Raw genomic sequence first — 20,393 nt, forward strand, 5'->3', positions numbered from 1 at the left:
TTAGAATATATATATCAAGTCTTAATCCTGCTTTTCATTGGAAAAAAAAGGAAAGTATTAGGATTATAACACAAATAATAGAAGGAATCTGAAAACCTGCCATCAGTGTGCATATTAGCCATGTTACTATTTTCAGAGTAACTGGTTTTGTAAATGTTCAACTAAAACTGCAGAGTGATACTTGCAAAAAGTTGTTCTGAAAAAAAAATCAGTATCCATGTCTGTACTCTCATGCTTAATATCAGAGGAAAAAAGCAGGATATACAGGAGTACACCGATAAAAAGATTTAAAACTATACCTGAATTCTACCAAACAACATTTTTCCCCCCTCTGGATTGCCATTAAAGAGGTTTTTTTGGAAAGGAATTTCTAAGCTTGTCAGTTTGGTTTCTTGTTTTTGGTACAAAATAGTATACAACTGTATATTTTATATCTTTAAATCAAGAGGAAATCAGCATTGATAATTTTGGTCTCTTACCTTCAATAACTCAAAAATTTACCTCCATCTTATATGTTCCTAAAGATTTAAAGCTCTTCTCTGCCATGTACAGAAACGGTAATACTTTTCTGAAGTCCCGCTAAGGGCAGTCCCATTAGATAAGAAAGACTAAAAACCAGTTGATTCTATTCTCTGATTTGGTGTATGACTTTGGATGACTTACCAGGCATCATAAAGTGTAAAAGGACTCGAAGTGCTTCCAGTTGTACAGAGAGTGATTTTTCATGTTTCCTCATGGCTTTTACAACTTCTGATACTGCTACTGTCATTATATCCAGATGAGGAAAACTGAAAATATTGTTTATTAAATGAATAAAAAGAATGCATTTCTAAATTGTACATGTATTGGCTTCCTCAATTAATACTGTGTGATAACCCTTTAGAATACTGCAAATGCGATTTCAGCTACGAAATATAAATTAAGCTACAGCATTTTTCTTCATCATAGCAAATTATTTTCATGCCATTCCATTAATTCAGTCTATGTAAATAATTCCATCCTAGCCAATGCAAAAGTAATATTAACATAATGTTATTAAGTTGATATTGTGGGAAACTTCTTAGCTCTCAATGGAATTCAGTGTGGGTAACAGGAGGGGAGACCACCCAGGGACAGTCTATTCAAATCTCACTGCTCAAGAACCATGAAGAGAAGAACGTGCCTCTCCCTACACACATCCACCTGGGCTTTTGACTACAGGGCTTACAAAATTCCATGTCTTAAATAGGGCTGTCAGCCTGTGGTCAATTTAGTATCAGTGAAACAGTCAATAATTTACATGCAATTGCTTACAGCACTGAAGCTCACAAACCTTTGCTTTGGGATTGGACACGCATTTCTAATTATATTACCTTCCTTCGAAAACACAATTGAGAATCCTGCAGGCACTTTCAACTACTTCAGGAGAATTTGGATGTTTCCTCATTATATCCAAAACATTCATATGTATGCCTTTTGCCAGAAGTGTCTTCCTAATATTTACTACAACACAAAATAGCAAGCATCCTATAAGTAAATCTTTCTTTATGTACAGTTCTCAAAACCAACAGAACTGCTTTTTTCCCCTAATTTTTTTCAATTTTTCCCCTCACCAAACACACATATTATAGTGTAAATTAGAATGGGAAACAATTTGAGCTGAAGTTGACTTCTGTTTGCACAGTTCAAGCAGATTGTAATTCCCAATCATCTAATAAGTTTCTATACATCTGCTATTTTTACATACATAAAGTTAGCATATTGGAAGGAGAATATGTATGACCACTTTTATTTTCAAAAATGTTTATTCTTATACTTTTCCCTTGTAATTGCACTCTGTGATCATGTAGGAAAGCTATAATTTAAAACTTTGAAAAAACCTTCAAACTTCCATAATAAAGCTTCAAAAATGAAATTATTTCACTCAATTGACTTTGTTAATTCATTTTTTAAAATTCAAATATCCAAGCACATGTCATAGCTAACCAACACAAATCAGAACACTATAAAAACATTCTAAATTATCATAGTAACTACCACCAAATCTTGTTATTCCCAGTCCAGTACATTAATTTCAAATGGTTAGTTCAATCAACAGAGCATTTTACTAAGCTTCTTTATCATTTCTGCTGTAAGCACATTCATTTAGGGGTAAAAAAGGAATAATAAAAAAAGACAAAAGAAAAACTTGCTTTAGATTTCCAAAAGGAATCAGAGGCCCGCTTGTCAGTAACATGTATATGTACCTGCTATATGATAATAGTATGCATACATTTATGAGATCTAGTTCTCAATACAGATAGATATTGATCTCATAAATAACTATAAAACCTTTTAAGTGTTAGGTTTTATGTGGATGGCTCAGTAAACTAGTGATAAAACAGTGCTTTCTCACCTAGAAAATGGAAATTAACTGCTAGGCTTTTTCTTCCTATCTAGCCAGTGGTTTTCAATGTGCAGTCTGCAAACCACTTGAGGTCCATAACCATTTCAAAGGATTCTGCTAATAAAAGCAGGCCAACTGTCTTAATAGGCTTAAATACTCTACCCAGGGGTCCACATCTCCACTGAAAAATTTTGAGGGGGTCTGCAAACCGAAAAAAGTTAGGAAACCATGTTAGGGACACAATCAGGACTAAAGCCATCTTGAAAACTGTCATGCACATGCTTAACTTTCTACACAATTTGATTCACTGAAGTCCACAGGACTGTTCAAATCTCCCACGATAGGCAAGAAGATGGTATTTGTTGGGCTGTATTCCTTATTCACGTGATTTTCAACAAATGCTGCTCGTGACGAAATTCAAACATACAATAAATATTTAAACAAGCATACAGAGAGAACACACTCTTCTCATGTCTCCTGCTCCAAAAAGTAGCAATTGCAACACATGAACCAGCAGAGAACTCTTTACTTCCACATACTTTTTGATACTAGCCAACAACAGCTTTTTCAAAGCAAGGAACAAACTTCCTACTGAACACAACAGCGTAATAGTCTAATCACAGGGAATATTGTATTCATTCAACAGCACACTAAATTCTCTTTAATATAAATGCAATAACTTTCTGCTGAATTAGAAAGTAAAGATAATGAAAGTCCCTTACCATTTTGTTGTGACAGAATTGCCAAGGTACTGGCAGCTGCCTGAAACACTTCTTTTGAAGAGGAGTGCATCAGCATGGAGAGCATCACTGCTCTGTCTACTGGGAACCTTTCAGAGAGAAAAAATATCACTGCACATTGACTGCATCACAGAAGTTACTTCAAAATTGCAGTATCCTGAAAAGGTATTATGCGACATAATGAACTTTTCAGATGATTGTTCTTGGCTTCTAATATGTTACCAGAGCAACAGTTGACAGAAAGCCCTTTGTAATGTACGCAACTTTGTCTAGCCTGAACCTCACTGATTTCACTTGGAATCATGCTTTCCAAGTGACTTGAGGGCCAGAAAGGGGTAAAAATAGGCTTACTAAAAATTGAATGACTAAAATTTTAAGCAACTCTGAGAAAAAAAGTAAAATGGAAAATGTAAAAAGTAAAAAAAAAAAAAAAAAAAAAAAGTAAAATGGAAATCTGTGTCTTATCCATGCCTACATTCTACCTGATGAGACACCATTCCCTCTACAATGCCCTTTCATCTGATTTGTGGAAAAGAGCACTGCTTTTCCACACTCCTTACCTGCTAGATATCTTAATCTTGTCTACCTTCCCAATTCTTACATTCTTTATCCTTGTTGCAACTGAAGACAAAATTCCTTGTAAACTGTAAAAATTAGTTCTAATAGGCTGTGTTTTGAATCTTTACTAAAACACCAGCAGTTTTGCCTGAGCCAAGGTTAGCACACTTTTGAAGAAACTTTGTAGATCATCATGCATTTAATCATATATTAGAAAACAGGAAACAAAACTAAAACTAAAAATAACTGAAACATGAACCCCCGAATTGCCTAACAATAGGCACTCATTTTTTTCATTTCCAAAAATCCAGTTCAAGATAACACTGACTGATCATCTCCATCTCCAATCTTCTCATGAAGGTTGCGTTGATATAGAAACAGATTTTTCAAAGCCCAGCATGCAGCCTCCTAAATATAAACAGAGAAAAAATATTAAGAAAATATACCTTTAGAAGATTAAGACATATGAAAAAACTTAAATAGTTTGACTGCTTTTCAGTCCAAAACAAAGGTATCAGGTGCTTTATGTAGAAACAGAACAAAATGTATAGAGCTGGAATAGGCCTGAGTTACAAACATGTGCCACATTCTCATTATTTGATTTTCATTTTGATACCTATTTTAGGCCAAAACTAATTCTTCTGCTGATGGGCCTGTATTTGGCTGCTGGACACACAGGAGGCATGTAAACAATAATCTTTGCATGGCCAAAGTTTCAGGTAACAAGTTTTATCTTAACTACCAACATTTGATCCAAAGGAGTAACTGAAACCTCTTAAGACGATCAAAGATAAAAAAGGCAAGAAAGGTAAGATTTATTCTAAATCTAATCCACTTCTTAAAGCTTTTTTTGCCTGAGAATATATGTGAGAAAAGGATGTTGCTAAACATTTTATTCAATATATAACGTAGTCTTCCCATACTCCCATCATCCAGAAACTCTCACCAGCACATCTGTATTTTTTCGGTGCAGTTCTAACGCTCTGTAACATGCTTCCAACCAGCATAATTTTTCTTCCTCCTCCTCTTCTTTTCTTTCCTCCAAGTCCCGGTTTAAGAATATTGTTTCAGCTTGAAATATAAAATATTTACAATAAATTCTTACTGTGAAAACAAAACACTTATGGTTAAACCTTCCTGTAGTCATGGAGGTGCTCATGCTGCCAAAGTGCAAAAATCAGTGGGAAGATAAGCCTTTTCTGGGAACGGAGAAGTCTTTTGACATAAGCTCTATGACAGATTTGAAAAATGTCTTTATAAAGGGAGAAAAAACTTTAGTGAAGTAAATGAGTCGCATAGTTATGGATCAGTCAAGGCTTTGGCTGAAAAAACCTGCATGTACTTTTTTTCCCCGTGTATTTACATACAGAATACCACAAACGCAGAATATAACTGTGAACCATTTGCAGGTATCCACTTATTACAGAGCCATCAGCACTCTGAAGGAATGCCATTAAAAAACAAAATGCAAATTGTAGTTGATAAGAGAGAAATATCTTATCCCAGAAAGTGCAAGGGAATTTAAAATAAATCATTTCATACCTGTGATTTTCTCAGCATTTAAGGGAAGAAAAAGATACCAACACTGACCATAATATCTGAGGCATAATGGAGTGTGTACTGATTTCTAATCTTTGCTATTCTGGGGACTCTTAAACAGAATTTCTACTGACTTTTGTATGGGACAATTAGTCAAAGACTAAGGATCAGATTCTTAGCTTTTTGCCACTATCTAACCTCTGTTTCAAAATAATACCTGAAGTGTACTCAAGGAAAAGTTTAAATCTTTTAATTGATTTCAGAATGCAAGCACAAGGACTGATTTTGTGTTGCTATCAACTGCCACAACATGAGTGCTATCATACCCGGCAAACACAGCACCAAATCAGTGTTACTATTACTAGAGATTTTATGTTAACTAGGGATTATTCAATATTTGCCTAGGAATAAACAGTTTGTTTTGTTCAGATCTGTCAACACAACTTACCAGCTCTGAACACTGTGAAGATGTTGGGCATATGATATGAACACAGCCTTCTCAAAGTAAAACAACAAACAGTAAGCATGTAGGAAATCTAGCTCTGTGAAACCTATCTTGCCTGAGGCTTTCGTGTTAAAGAAATGGAGTTTAAATTATTACAGGAAACTACCAGAATGAAAAAACTAAAAGTACAGAGATTTACTCACTTAGAAGAGCTAAACAACTGAGAGCTGCAGCTTGTAACTTTGCATTTTCAGGATATGCTGCAACAGTCTTCACAATGACTTCTGGAACCTTATGTAACACAAGGATGTTGAAAAAATTTCCTGAAAACACATAATATATTAAATGAATATAAACACATTTCTAGAGCTTTACATGCATTTAACATAAATTTCTTGGCACACAATGCACAAACTTTGTAGCAAACACTGTGCTTCTTATTACAGGGTTCAACACGACATTTTATTTGTGGAAAGAACAGGTCAAGGACAAAAAACAGTTGGGACCTAGGTTCTTTTTGACGTTTTTGTTTCTATTTTTTTTACAAAAGATAGAGGTTTAATGCAAAATGAAGTACACATTGTCATCAAAATAAGAAAAATACAGTTAGTGTATCACTTGCAGACTTCCTGCCAGGAAGGAAATGCAGTCCTGGTCCTGAATTCTTACAGTGATTTGATTTATCCTATGAAGCAAGTCATTTAACTGTGGTTTACTCTCTGTTTTAGCCCTCCTCATTAAATAGGTCAAGGTCAGCATTATAAATACATACATTCTGGAATAGCAGAAAGCACTACCTTTTGATGATAAATATATATAAAACATAACTACTATTACCTGTTGTACAGTATTCTGTTATAGGCTGAATATAAGGAACTCTCCAAAAAGCAAGCAAAATAAAATATCTTCCATGTTTGTTGTAAAAACATGTATCATGCATAAAAAACCAGAGCAACACTCAAATATAATTTGATAGCTATAGTTTCTATTTTGATATTCAGTTTTGTTTAAATCTTCATTAGCAAAATGAAAATCACACTAGCAATGTGAAAGATCAGTAGCGTGGTCATGTTATATCAGCATTGCTGTTTCCTACTGTATTTTAATGGAAATGGTATGTTTGTGTAAATGCATTACTTACCAAAAAAATTTAATAGTCTTAGGCTAATTGATGAGTAATTCTGTTGGACTTGTGGCTGGTCAAACAGGTATCAGCCAGTTAAAATTCCAAAGAGAGTCAAATCTAGGATAGTCATTACCAGCTTAGCAAAACTGAGTGATGGTGATTTAAGAAGCTGGTAGATGCTGACTTTACCATTTCACTGCCAGTTAACAAGGGTTTAGGAAGACAGTGTCCACCAGAAAAATTCGAGAATTCACACTGGCTAGATGGAAATCTTCTGGACTATTTCCAGGAGCACTTAGCAATTTCACACCTCTTTCCCTAACTATGTGATGCTGTGGACACCTCTTCCATAACTCTCCTAAAGTTGTTCTTTATTAAGATAAGGGGCATCTGTTCACTGAAAGAAGAAATGGATCTTGTGGCTGCTTTTCTGCCACTCTCACTTGTTGGTCAGTATAAACACATGACAGATGTGTGATTAAAAACAGGCTGAAAACAGGGAAAGACCAAGGTATGTCAACCAAGTTGCTGTGTCCCCACAAGTGCTTGGTTTCCCTGCCTATCTTCAGTTAGCCTGGCACAGGAAACTAGTCAAGGGCAGCATCACCTCTTGCCAAAAAAACCCTGCAAATACCACCTGAATAGCCACCACATTTCCTTGAAAATTGTATTTGGCTTTCTGAAGGGGAACTGGAAGTTGCTCTGGGTTGCACTTAAGTCTGATCTGTATTTTCTACAATATCTGCACAAAAAAGCAGAAACAGATGGTGAAAGGATGAGACTAACTTGCTTAAGGGGAGTCATGCACTGGTACCACCATCTGCAATAGCGTCAGGCCACCACCTGCAAGAATTGGGAAGTCTGACTTATGAGAAAGACCTTGGCCGAGTCCTTGATGAAGAACCAGTCGTGGAGTGAGGGCTGCTCAGGCAGCTGCTCACAGTGGTTTTGCATGCAGCAGGGGGGAAAACATATTTATTCCTATTTGAACTTCCTATTACGTGGTTCTTGGCAACTGCTCAGATCACTTTATTACATTCACAAGTGAGAGTACAGAGTTGCTAAGAGGCATAATATTTTGCCACTGGCATAATTTTTCTTGATGTGACACAAGCCCATGTAAGCCCAGACAACCAAAGTACTTAAGGCAAGTCCAGGACCCAGTGGTTCTTTCACTGCTGCAGCACAGGGGGCCCCAAGACAGGCACCATCACTGTCAGGAATGCAGCACAGGTCTCTGAAAATAAATACACTGCCAGAAGGAAAAATACAGACTTGAAGAACACCTTCCAGGTAATTCTGTAGCACCAGTTTTCCCACACATTCAGCATTTCCACTTCAAAAAAAGAAATCCAGAAGTAACTTTCTTCCTTTCTACAGTAACTTTATACAGAATGGGATCTGCTGATTTCCTATTCTTATATTCTCTCCCTTTTTTGCCTCTTTACTTCCCCTCCACTTGAGTCGTTTATGGCATCTTCTGATTGTTAACTAATGTTTAACACAAAAGGATACCATATTGACTGTGGCCAGTGTTACCTCAGTTACATCATTAGAGACATGGATCTATACACCACCCTGAGGATTAACTGAAATATTAGTAGCCTTGTTGCCTGTAATGCTGCCATTAAACTCCAACTCTTACACAGAATAAGCTGACTATAAACAACTTTGTGAACTTACCTAAAGTAAGCTTGTGCAACAAACAGCAACTCACTTCCTGAACTGTTTCACTGTTGGGGAAACTTTCCATCATTTCCACTATAACATTGTAGCAGCGAACATCTCCAGACATGAGCACTTCAACATTGCTGGCTAAAGAAAGAAACAAATAAAAATAGCTTCTTAATTAAAAAAAAAAAAAAAAGTTGATTGGATTCTAATTCAGACCTTAGTTATAATTCAGACCTAGTTAAATGATTTATGTAGAAAACTGCAACTATGTTTCAGTTTTTGCCTTGCAACTTGAGAGAAAAGTGGCTTTATTTCTTGGTATTGCCAGAGAAGATATTAATAACCATGAACATCTGGAAATAATTCATTAAGGTCAAAGTTTGTATTAACATTTATGGATTTCTTCTATTCTATATCAGGCCATGTAACAGGAACCTCCTCACAACTAATCTTATGTAACTTTTTTCTTCAAAAAAAAGAATTATTTTAATTTAAATTAATTCTACTGTTCACCTATTGTGTACTGAGGGTACAGAAATTTTCATCTACTGTTCCTGCAATATTTTGAAAGTCACTGCAAATCCTGTATTTCACAGAATCACAGAAGGATTGATGTTGGAAGGTAACTCTAAAGGTCACCTTGTACCATCCATGTGCTCAAGCAAGGCCACCTAGAGCAGGTTGCCCAGGACCACAGCCAGATGGCTTCTGAGTATCTCCAAGGATGGCAATTTCACAACCCCTCCAAGAAAACTGTGTCAGTGCTTGGTCACTCTCAACCTATTTACTGCTTATTACTCAAGCCAGATACAGAAACCAACAGGATAATCACGAGCCAGTACAAAGACAGAATGTATCCAGTCCTACTGAGGACAGAGAGATCCTGTATGTATTACTTCAAGACAAAATAGCATCATGGTAGTTAAAACACAGTGTATGAAAACATCCTTGTAGTATGTCTACTCAGGGAGACATGAGAAGACTATGAACCCAAAAAAACTTGGCCAAAATCTTGACCCCAATGAATGAAAAGGAGTCCTGTCACTGACTCCAAGGCAGCTAGCATTATTCTGCTGAGGTCTATAAACTTTCTTAATTGTTCTTTCAACAGCTTGGTTTTCCTGGATGCAACATGAGAAAAATATTCACAACTGTATTATTAAAGATAATTAGTCTTTTTAAAGATCTTCAAAATAATATATCTCTCAATATTAAATAATGATAACCTTCAAGGTGAAAAAGCAAGCTGAGAAGGAAGCACTTCTGAAGCATTCTATTTGATAGTGAAGGAAGGTACCTTTCACAATGCTTTAATATGACAGTGATTTATCATGTCATTCTCAACTGAAATCACCTTTTTAAAGGTATATTCCACAGTATTTCATCACTTCACAGTAAAATATAATTTCGCAGGTGACAATTATGAACATATTAAAACATTTAGAAGATTCCAAAACTTATTACTACAAAGGGAGTAAAATGAAATGAATGTTTAAATTCTGTAAGAGTCAAGCAATGGTACATTTGCAGGGAGTCACCATTTCCCAGAACAAGTTAGAGAAAAGGAGGTGGAACAGATTTAGTTTAATCTTAACCACCAGAACGTGGTAATTTAGGTTCTCCCAATAAGTGATGAAAAGATCTGAGCACTCCGTACAGTGTATCATCCCAGCTGTAACATACAGCCTGTTTAGGGTTAGGTAAATGTCCTCTTGAGGTGCCTCTTTCTCCTCCCTGCGAAAAAGAGGAGAAGCCTGGCTGGTTCCCTATGCCTATCATTTAGATGGCTAACATTCTGTCACCCATCACTCCACTACAGACTTTGGAGGACAGTCAGCAGCAAAGAAATTTTCTCATGCCATCAAGGCTACTAAGATTTAAAAGAGTTCTTGTACCACACTGGAACAAACTCTTACCCTTCAATTTCTCAAGGCACGTAAGCTGGGACAAAGTTTATGTATGTAGTAGTGAAAGAAGGCATAGTGAGGTACTCTTTTGGAATTTCGGGGTGTGGGGAGATGTTTTACTACTGCATAAGTTACAGTGTGTACTTCCAGTGAATTAACTTCTCCATTGTGGCCTTAAAGAAATATTTTTCGTTGAGTTTTTGTGGGATGCCACAAACCAAGAGTATGAATGTTTGCTTTGCACATTCATGTGCAAGCTGTCTTTGTTTCTCTGGCTACTTTCAATCTTTCATATTAGAAATGAGAGTACTAAATATCTACTTTACAGAGGTCTTTTTCATGCCCTTCAATTGTTACTTTTATTTACTGTTTTGAAAAGCACTTAAAATCTGGCATCTTCTTTCCCAGAAAACAACAATAACTTCTGGGCTAGGGTAAAATTATTTCTAACTCACAAAATACCTAACTTTTTAAACACAGATTGGAACAGCAAGAAGTTTGAGAAACAGAAACTAATTATCTTGGAGTCTGATGAAATGTGGGTCTGATGAAATGTGGTTCTTGTTTAGTGGCATCCACAGGGCCAAGACAGTTGCTACAAAGCCAAACAGGATGTATGAGCAAGGCTTTGTAAGGAAAAACATTTGCAGGAGGCACAATATTATGTACTTCATGAAAGACATGGAGAGCAGAACTCTGCTCTATGCTTCTCAAAAATGTGACTACCAGCAGGAAGCTGACAAAAACTGCCTCTGTGTCAACAAGATCAAATTGCTGTTAACAAATTGACGCAAATCACGTACACTTCACAGGATCCAATTCTGCCCAGAAATAGGGACTGCTGTTATCAGAGGCAAAACATAACAAAGACATTTTCTTCCAGTCTTACTGCACAACACCTGAGGACACTTTAAGACTGTCATGTGCATAGTGCTACCAATGGTTGACATTGCAGCCACCACTGAATGATCAGAGCAGGTGTCTGAGCTCAGATACCTTTTCCCAGGCCTGGTCATTGAATTTGTCCAGGTAATTTTCCCCTTGTGGAACAGACTTTGCCAAAAGCGTTCTTTACCTGTTACTCAAACTCACTGAAGATTTATTTTGTCAATAAACATATCTTACTTTTCAAGTATTAAAAGATGACAGGGCAGGATCTTAAACTTCAGTCTCTACAATCATGATAAGCATCTCTGTTACTACTTACTCCAGGTAGAAGAAAGTATTTGTCTGTTATTTATGAGAGATATCTGTTTTAATGGTTAAATATAAAAAACATCCCATGGAAAAAAAAGGAATTTCCCAAAGAAAACAGAAAAGTGACTTGTCTGGCAACTCCCAACCAGTTCTCACCGATTTTTTGCAATCACAAAGATTACTGTTTAAAAGCACAGACAATGTGAGCTGATGCATGCTCTGGGAGATGAGGAATTGAAAATAACTTCTAATAATACACTTACGTGGACCAGCTAAGGAATGTAATGAATAAAGTGCAGGAAGAATCACCTCTTCTTTCTCTGGAAACTCTTTAAATACTTTCAGTATGATCGTATGATCTTTGCTTTCCACAAATTCAGTCAGCTGCTCTTCTGGAACTAAATTGAAAAACAAGAGATACAGTGTGTTTTGAGGAAATAAGAGGAAATGATTAATGAGAAAAGACAATTGTTTTTATCAAGTTTCCTTATATTTATTTTTTGTGTTTCACCAAAAGTAAGGTACTCTCCATACACACCATCTTGCACAATTCCTTTTACTAAAAACTGAACTACTTTATAAAGTCCTCTTTTTAACCTACACTTCATATGACTGAGTCCTGACTTTTAAATGCTACCTTGTGAATCAGTACTTTAGAAAAAGTCTTCTACCTTTTTTCATGGAACGAACATCCGATATTCCAAACCAAGACAGTATGTAAGTGAGGGAAAAGCTAAGCATACAGTGAAAAAAAATTGATGGAATGTCATTTTTCATACTCCATGATTTTATTTAATTTCTCAAATTTTTTTTGATAATGGACTTCTTCCCAAAAGGCTTCAGTCGTGCTTCAGTAGTATGTTACTTTAATGGCTTCAGGTTTTTCCATTCTTGGCCCCTGTTATTCACACTGACATAACTGCATGGCTGTGCAATGAGCCAGATAAGGGGACTGACCCAGGCTGAGAAAGAGCACCTTTTAAATTTCATAAGCAGGATCATTTTCTGAGTCTGGTTCAAGCTAAGGCTAGGCAAATATCCACATTATACTGTGACAAGGTGTCACAGAAGTAGAAAAGACCAGGCAGATCTGTAAAAATCAGCCACTTACAAAAAACAGGCACACAAAATCTAACACAGTCAGCCTTTTATGGAGGCTGAAGAGAAAACACAGCAGGACGAAAGTGTTTAGGGAGAGTGGAAGAGGGGAAGGAACACTGAAGATAATTCCAAGCACACATGTGTGGGACAAAAACTTAGAAAAAGCAATACAAAATGGTGCCAAAAAGAACCAATCTGAAGGACTGGAGACTATCTTTGAAACAAAGGAGTACAGCACGTGATGGCATTTCCCTCTATTGTGAAACAAGAAACTCAATTCAGACAATACAAGGGGACTGCTGGCCATTACACACACAGTTTCTGAGAATTCTGCAGAAATTCAATACATGGTGCCTTCATTTTTCAGAATAAACAGAGGAATATCATAAGGATACACAATCATCTTTTAGCATTATCATGATCAAAAGCAGAACCAAGTATTTTTTAAAGTACAAATATTTTGCTTGATTTTAGAACTGTTCACATGTTACTAAAATTTACCAGTCTTTAAATACTCAGTCCTGTTTTAAATCCTGGGTTTGAGAATTAAAACCAAATGTCACTACTCTTTATCCCAGTGTTACTGAACAGTGTTGAATCCTCGCTTTTCAGTTAAATCTAGGGTCAGAAATAAAGACACATTTTGATTTTTTAAAAAGATGTTATATTCATTGCTCTAATTTAGTAAATTTGTGATATTGCTTGGAAAGTCTGTTTTGTGTTAACTCATTTAAAGAACACACATAATACACAAACCAATTTAGAATGCAAAAATTCATTTAGTGCATTTCAACGTTTGCCATCCTCTCCCAATCCATACATTTTTCTAACTTGATAAACTACCAGATATAAATACCTTTCTCAAAAAGTTTGTGTAATGCTTTACATCCATGTTGCTGGACCTCTTCATTTTTAGGGAAGGTGTGCATGGCATTAAATACCAAGGAAAAGACATCCACCTCTTCTTCCAAGAGCAGGAAAGCAATTATGTCTGAATAGCAGAAGAGACGACATGTTGCATTGATTAGTTCTCAACTTTCATTGAAGCACTGTACTTAACCATTAAAATCTAAAATTCTGTAATACTGTCCTTAAAATTCACCTGTTCAAATCCATAACCCATGACAAAGTTATCTTTTAAGGCAGTATTTTACAACAGAACTGATGTTCTAAAACTTTATTGTCAAAAAGACAGTTTCCCCTCTCCACTCTTGCTCCCACCTTGCACTGCTTTGGTACTTCTCTGACTCTTCAATGAGCCAGTTCACCTCTCTAAACTGGTATAAAATTAACCCATCGACCCCCCCTCTTTTGCAGCTAAGAAGTTTCACTAAGTAAAGCTGATGGAAGAAAGGGGGTAGGACTGCACTGTGAGGAAAACAATACGGGATTTGAAATGTGCATGTCAACTACAGTGAACCATGAAATCAGTCCATCTGTATCACTCTCACCCTCTTTGTTGGCTGAAACTGGACTGAAAAGCCAAACTCACTGTTGCTCTTATAATATTAAAAAAATTTTGAAAAAATATTAACTCTATAGCACGTGTAGGCAAAAAGATCCATTTCATGACAATTTTCAAACTACAGCAGTAACAACATGCATAATGCCTGTTTCAGTGTTTCAGCTGCAGCCAGACCCTTTTCAATATCTCACAATTAAAAGACTACAGTTAACTCATCAATAGCCAGATTTTGCTATTATTATTGTTATTATTAATTATTGTAATGCTTTATAACAAGATCTGTATCACATAATATTATATGCTCGCTTGAATAAAATGAGCAGAATCTCTCCCTTAGGTTGTCTCTTTAATTACAACAGAAGATCAAGAATGGTAAGATTGGGTCTCTCTCTGCAGAGCAGAAAAACAGAAAAGTCAGAGATAATTTACTGTTTTCAAAAGTAGTAGCCAGTGCTAAAGGAAGTAAGTCAGAATGTCACCAAATTTGTACTTTGGTAAGAAAACGCTCTTATTTATTTTACTTAAGTAGTTAACAGCAAGTATTTGTGTCTGTGCTAATAACAAGTTCTAATCAATAACTAATCGGTCATGTTCTTCACAGTCTTGAAATCACACTTAACTGGGTAAAAAAGGTGCAAAACAGTACTTTGTATTTTGTATACAAGTACAAATGACAAGCGATTTCATGGAATAAACAGAGAGGAAATTCTGGTCTGACATGTCACACACTTTATATCACAGTTCTGTGTTTTAAAGGCTTAGACAAACTAGGAAAGTAAAACACACAATACCTGACATGAGGAGTAGATTTAATGCTTTTAGTCCTATTACAGCAAGATTTGTATTTCCTTTGTGGATTGTAAGCATTTTAAGAATCTGCCTAAAAATTAAAAACAAAAAAAAAAGGGGGGGGAAAGAGTTATGGTTAAAGAAACATTAACATATACAATTTTTTAATCTAACATTTACATAAATCCAGAAATAATTACAGAAATTAGCAAAAGCTTAAAAAGCTTTTAATTAATTTTTTAAAAAAACTTTTATTTCGATTTATATTTTTTTAAGTTAGCAATGAAATAATGTTGAAATTTTAACTATGATCATACTTCATTAAAATAATTCTGTATAATTTTTTAAATTTATTTTCATTTTCAGGTAGTTATAAATTAATTGTACAGTGGACAAGTGTCATCCATGAGGTGGTTATTCTACAGAGCACTGGGATGTGGACAGTACAGCACTGCTCTGTTTGTAGCAAGAGCTCAGTTACAGTGAACAATCATGGATTGGTTGGAAGTGAAGTAGCAGTTTCCCAGTTAAAGAACTTGAACAGCATCTTGGAGAACTCTACCTTACCTAAGGATCCAACCATACAGCATTTACATGATGCTGGACAAATCACTAAAAAGAAACATTTCCTGCACTGCTGATTTCACACGCCCTGCTTTCTGTGCCTGACACTCACGAACATAAACCTCAGAAATGCTGCAGCACAGCCAACCACAGTTGACTTGTTAAACAGAGAGAGACAAACAATGCCAAGTACTGCAAAAGTCAGGGCATGTATCAAACTGGGCACCTAAAATTCAATTGATATTTTTAACATATTTTGCTCAAACTACCACCTGTAAAACAGTGACCAAAAATCAGTAACACCTCTTCAATAAATAAAATTTTAAAAGCAAAGTCAATATTTTTTCAAAAAATTTTTAATGTTACAAGAGCAACAGTGAGATTAGCTTTCACACTGAACGAAGCATATCTCAAAAGAAGGGGAAAAAAAAGAGACCATATAATTAAAAACTAAATAAAAACAGATTTACACACACACACACAAAAACCACCTAAAGAAACTTTTTTTTAGTTTTCATTATTTTAGAGAACTGCAATATTAATAAACTTCAAATGTGAGTCGTATATATCATATTTAATAAAAATGGATTGTGCAGTACTTCATGATACTTCAGTTCATAATCTTGATCTGCCTTGAAGAGCATAAACAGCACTTAAAGTTTCATTCTAATTTCACTCCCCAACTCTGGCAATGATGTTTGTCTTGCTGAAGTCTAATTTTATAAGCTGGAATTAATGTGTCACTGTTTTCCCCTCATACTATGATGTTGCTAGTTTATCTCTCCTCTGTTGTAGCACTAGTGTGGTAGTTATGATGACCAAAGGAGACACAAAAGGCAAAATCTGATGGGAGATTTAACATCCTTTATCTTTAGAAAATTCCCTGCATATACCCTCCCATTTCAAGTATAACTAAGAAGGAGGATGTAAAATTCTCTAAACTCTTTTACTGTATGAGAGTTTAACATAAGAGATTACAAAACAGGAAGTCTCTTTAAACTTGTAGAAAGGATGCAAATACACTAAAAGGAATTTCCTTCCTTTCTCTTCAAGTGACAGCAACTATTTAATTATTTATTGCATTGTCTGTCAAGAACACCTAAACCAATAGCAAACTACTGTTTGTAAACATGACTGCAATAATCATAGCTGAGACACAAGAAAGAAACAGTTCTTCTAGTTTAAAATTTCTATTCTCCTAAAACAGTCACACACACAAAAGGTAAAATCTCTTGAAAAAAAAAATGACCTTTTCTTCTCTATCATAACTGTTTCCTGCCTTGCTGCAAACAGCACATATTCTTTGTGGTGTTGTTTCACTACAGTTCTGGTCCAATCCATGCACTGGGAACATGAGATATAATTTAGCTGGCTTGCTCTGCCTTTAGCACTGACAGAAACACCTGAGCCCACTCCCCCACTAAGAATAAGTTTCTCCACAGCAGTAAAACTGTCAACATGTCAGACAGGGATACACAGTTGGCAAAAACTGGTAGTGGGAAGGTATTGTGTACATCAGATCTTCAGTGAAGTTTGACAAGGATGCTTTGTTCAACCACATGCACTGTGCAGGCTCTGAAGAGGCTTTGGGAAAGATCAGCCCTCAAAATGTAATTTTTCCGGGACCTGAGAATGAACAGCAATATCTCCAGCTTTCAGAATAACTTTCAGTCAATTAACAAGCGTTTAAGCTCTCAAAGAAATTATAACTAGCTTGTACAGCTTCAGCTCAGTTATTTCTTGCTCATGAAAAGCAACCCAAATGGCTTTTACTTTCCAACAAAAACTGCCAACACATCTTTCAAGGGAGTTCATCCCCTTACCAACCATGTATTCTAGCCACTAGAAAACAAACAAATAAACAAAACCCCAAGAAGCCAAAATGCATCTTCATGCTATCCTATCCAAGGAAGGGTCTGGTGAAGACTGGAGAGGTGTGTTCACTTGGTTATAAGGCTGCAGCTTGCTGTCATTATCAGCCCTGAAGGAAGCAATCTGTCCAAGTAGAGAACATCAAACCAAGGCCCAAAATAACCCCCATTTGTATCGTACCTACACCTACAATCAGCATTTGTGCTATTGGACAACCACTCAGCTAAACTATGTGGGTTTTCATCCCATCTAACCACAAACATCCAGAAACCACTTGCTTAGGCTTCCCTTGACAGTTAAAGGACAGAAAAGAGCAAGTCCAAACCACAATTTTCTCCAGGATAATTTAACAAAAAGATGGAACAAATCATCCCTTACAAAGGTTATTATGTCCACTGACTTCACAAGTAGTTCAGGCAATCAGTTTAAATACTTGATTTTTAAACAATAATATTAGGTGTGACAAAGCCTACTTTAGGCTTGTGGATACAATTCCTCACATTTGGAAAGAACACACACAACCATCCAGGCAATACTGCATCTGTCAAAAAGGTTGTTTGGGGGTTTTTTTTTATGTTTAAGTGGAATTTCCTGTATTTCAATTTGGTCTCATTGCTTCTCATTCTGTCACTGAGTGTCATTAAGAAAAGCCTGGCACAGTCTCCTTTACTTTGTCCATCAAGTATTTATATACACAGATAAGGTCCCTGCTTGAGTGACTTTCCCATTCTGAAGGCTGAAGAAACTGACAAAAAAAGAAGCTGATGTAATAACGATATATAAACACATTTCATTGCATATATATATGCTGCCTCAATAATCAAGCATTCTGACAGACTCTTTGCATACAAAATACTTACTGGTGGACACCCAGGACTTCCCAGTCCTTCCCAACATCCTTAGGAGCTAGGTTCTGTAGAGTGCTTGGACAAATTTCTATTAATTTACAAAGAAGAGACCAGCCCATCTGTAAAATGAAAATGCAGCTATTTTAGAATAGATACTCTGCTTGGAATTTAAACGTTATCTTCTAATATTCTTGACTTTTGGAAGACAGTTGTTTTGAAAAGTTACCTAGCTAAAGCCCTACGGGAAAATTAATTGACACAAGACAAGACAAACGGCATCAAAAGTTGAAAGACGGAGGTAAAACATAGAAGATAATGATTCTGAATGCATTGCTTGTAGGAAGACACCACTTTCAATCTGCTTCAGCACTGCTTTAGGATAAAGGGAACACAGTTATATGAGATGCTGACAGACAGAAAATATGATGGAATCCATGGTACGTCATCACAGGCTAGGAAAGAGCTCTGCACTATTACAGGTCCACCTTTATTGAAGAATGTGAGTTTCCATAAGAATTTGCTATTTAATTGCAAATTATAAGGATAAAGTATAGGTTTTTAAAGGTGTTCAATGTTTTAAATAGGGATGAGATACATAAACAATAGCACATATTTCATATGCTTGCTATCAATCATCAATACTGTGTGCTTTCAAAATGTAATGAAGGCAGTGGAAATTTTGAGTTCATAAGGAATGAAATAATACTAATCCCAATATATTTGTTCCTAATAACTACATGTTTCATTCTATGCAAATTCTTTGACTTTCAAACATCTGTAAATAATGCCAAACCTAAAAATGTTCCTCTCTGATCTTCTGTATTGGAGAAAGCTGCTGCCTTATGAATGCCTACAGGTTGATATGATCGAATGGGCTGCAGTGAGGACACAGTAAGCAAAATCTGTGCAAATAATTAACTGATGAGCAAGAAATCTGCTCTGTATTGAAAGAGAAGTAGTGAAATGTCAAAAGCCAAGACGAAGCAGATTTTACAAAGAAGAATTATAATAAGGCATAAAAGCTTCCTTGATCATATAAATAAATAAATAAAAAGGTGGAAGCAGGCCTGTGTACTTTAAGAATAGGGTCAAAACAGAAGATAAGTATGGCACAAAAACTATATGTGTAACTGGATCAGTTTTCCACTGAAGAGTTATGTAAAGCAAAGGAGTAAAGACGGGACAGCCAACAACAGGAATGTAAATGGCTACCTTCAAAGAGTTTAACAGTGAAGTTCACAGAAAGTGCATGATCCCTAACCCTGCAATCAGTAAGACTAGAGACATGGAATTACAGGTTTGGTAGTGTAGAGTCACCCAAAGGAACAGCAGAGGCTTCAATCTAGACAGCTGACAGCTTTGGAGAGTAGGAAAAAGCTGATGTAGCTCCCTGGGAATCAGAATTCTGCTTTTGTCTTTTACGTACTTGTTTACATGGGCTATGCTCATGCTATCTGCAGTAGTTTTGTTTCTGTTTGAGTTCAGATTTGCAGAGTCAAATTGCAATCTTAATGCCTACAGACTGATCTTTACCACAAGCCAATTTCCATGCTCTTTGCTTCCTTGGAAAGCAAGCTGGCTTGCTCTACATGTACTATGGACATTCAGGATGACAGGGCTAGTCTGCATAACTGAGCCCTGACTAAATGTAGCTACAACAAATAGTCTTGCCAAGCAGCAGTCCTCCCCAAGATAAAAGTCTATCAGTGACAGTCAGTCAGGTACAAATCTCAGAAACATTGTAGAGGTGACTATTAATTCACAAACTGTGTGTTTCTTAGAAAAGATTTTTTTTTAAAAGTGTCCCACTTCTGGACATCCTAACTGATGAAAACTTGCTTAATAACTTTAGAAGATTCCTTTTTGTATTAAAACTGTTTCTGATGAAATTCATATTCCCGTTGAACATTTTTATTTGGATTGTTAGGACTCACAACTATTGACAACTATAAAAATGGTGGATCTAGAGAAGACCAATGGAAACATCTGCCCTGCTGATATGTAGTCTATTTTTCAATATTACAATCACAACCTGAGATAACAGAGAACTTATTAGCTGTTCAATAACTATGTAAGAAAGCCAGAGTCTTTTAAATAATAGAAATCCTAAAGGTTACAGGGAAGGAGGGAAAAGTAAATAAAGATGTCCTTATAAACACTTAAACAGGTCCCACAGAAACACTTGGTGGCAGCACTGAAACTC

General features: G+C 36.0%; 1 protein-coding gene across 1 annotated transcript in view; it reads right to left on the reverse strand.

The window, feature by feature from the left end:
* Positions 1-20,393, reverse strand: part of LRRK2 (leucine rich repeat kinase 2) — a 64,339-nt gene that overhangs the window by 41,450 nt on the left and 2,496 nt on the right. Inside the window, exons 3-13 of the mRNA XM_032688374.1 lie at positions 18,203-18,309; positions 14,909-14,997; positions 13,509-13,643; positions 11,815-11,949; positions 8,457-8,588; positions 5,851-5,970; positions 4,610-4,734; positions 3,992-4,071; positions 3,088-3,194; positions 1,353-1,482; positions 664-788 (exon numbers count right to left, since the gene is read on the reverse strand). Of these exons, the coding sequence (XP_032544265.1) occupies positions 664-788; positions 1,353-1,482; positions 3,088-3,194; positions 3,992-4,071; positions 4,610-4,734; positions 5,851-5,970; positions 8,457-8,588; positions 11,815-11,949; positions 13,509-13,643; positions 14,909-14,997; positions 18,203-18,309 (1,285 nt within the window). The remainder of the gene's footprint in view (positions 1-663; positions 789-1,352; positions 1,483-3,087; positions 3,195-3,991; positions 4,072-4,609; positions 4,735-5,850; positions 5,971-8,456; positions 8,589-11,814; positions 11,950-13,508; positions 13,644-14,908; positions 14,998-18,202; positions 18,310-20,393) is intronic.

This window comes from Chiroxiphia lanceolata, chromosome 5 (assembly GCF_009829145.1).
Source record: "Chiroxiphia lanceolata isolate bChiLan1 chromosome 5, bChiLan1.pri, whole genome shotgun sequence".
Classification (NCBI taxonomy): domain Eukaryota; kingdom Metazoa; phylum Chordata; class Aves; order Passeriformes; family Pipridae; genus Chiroxiphia; species Chiroxiphia lanceolata.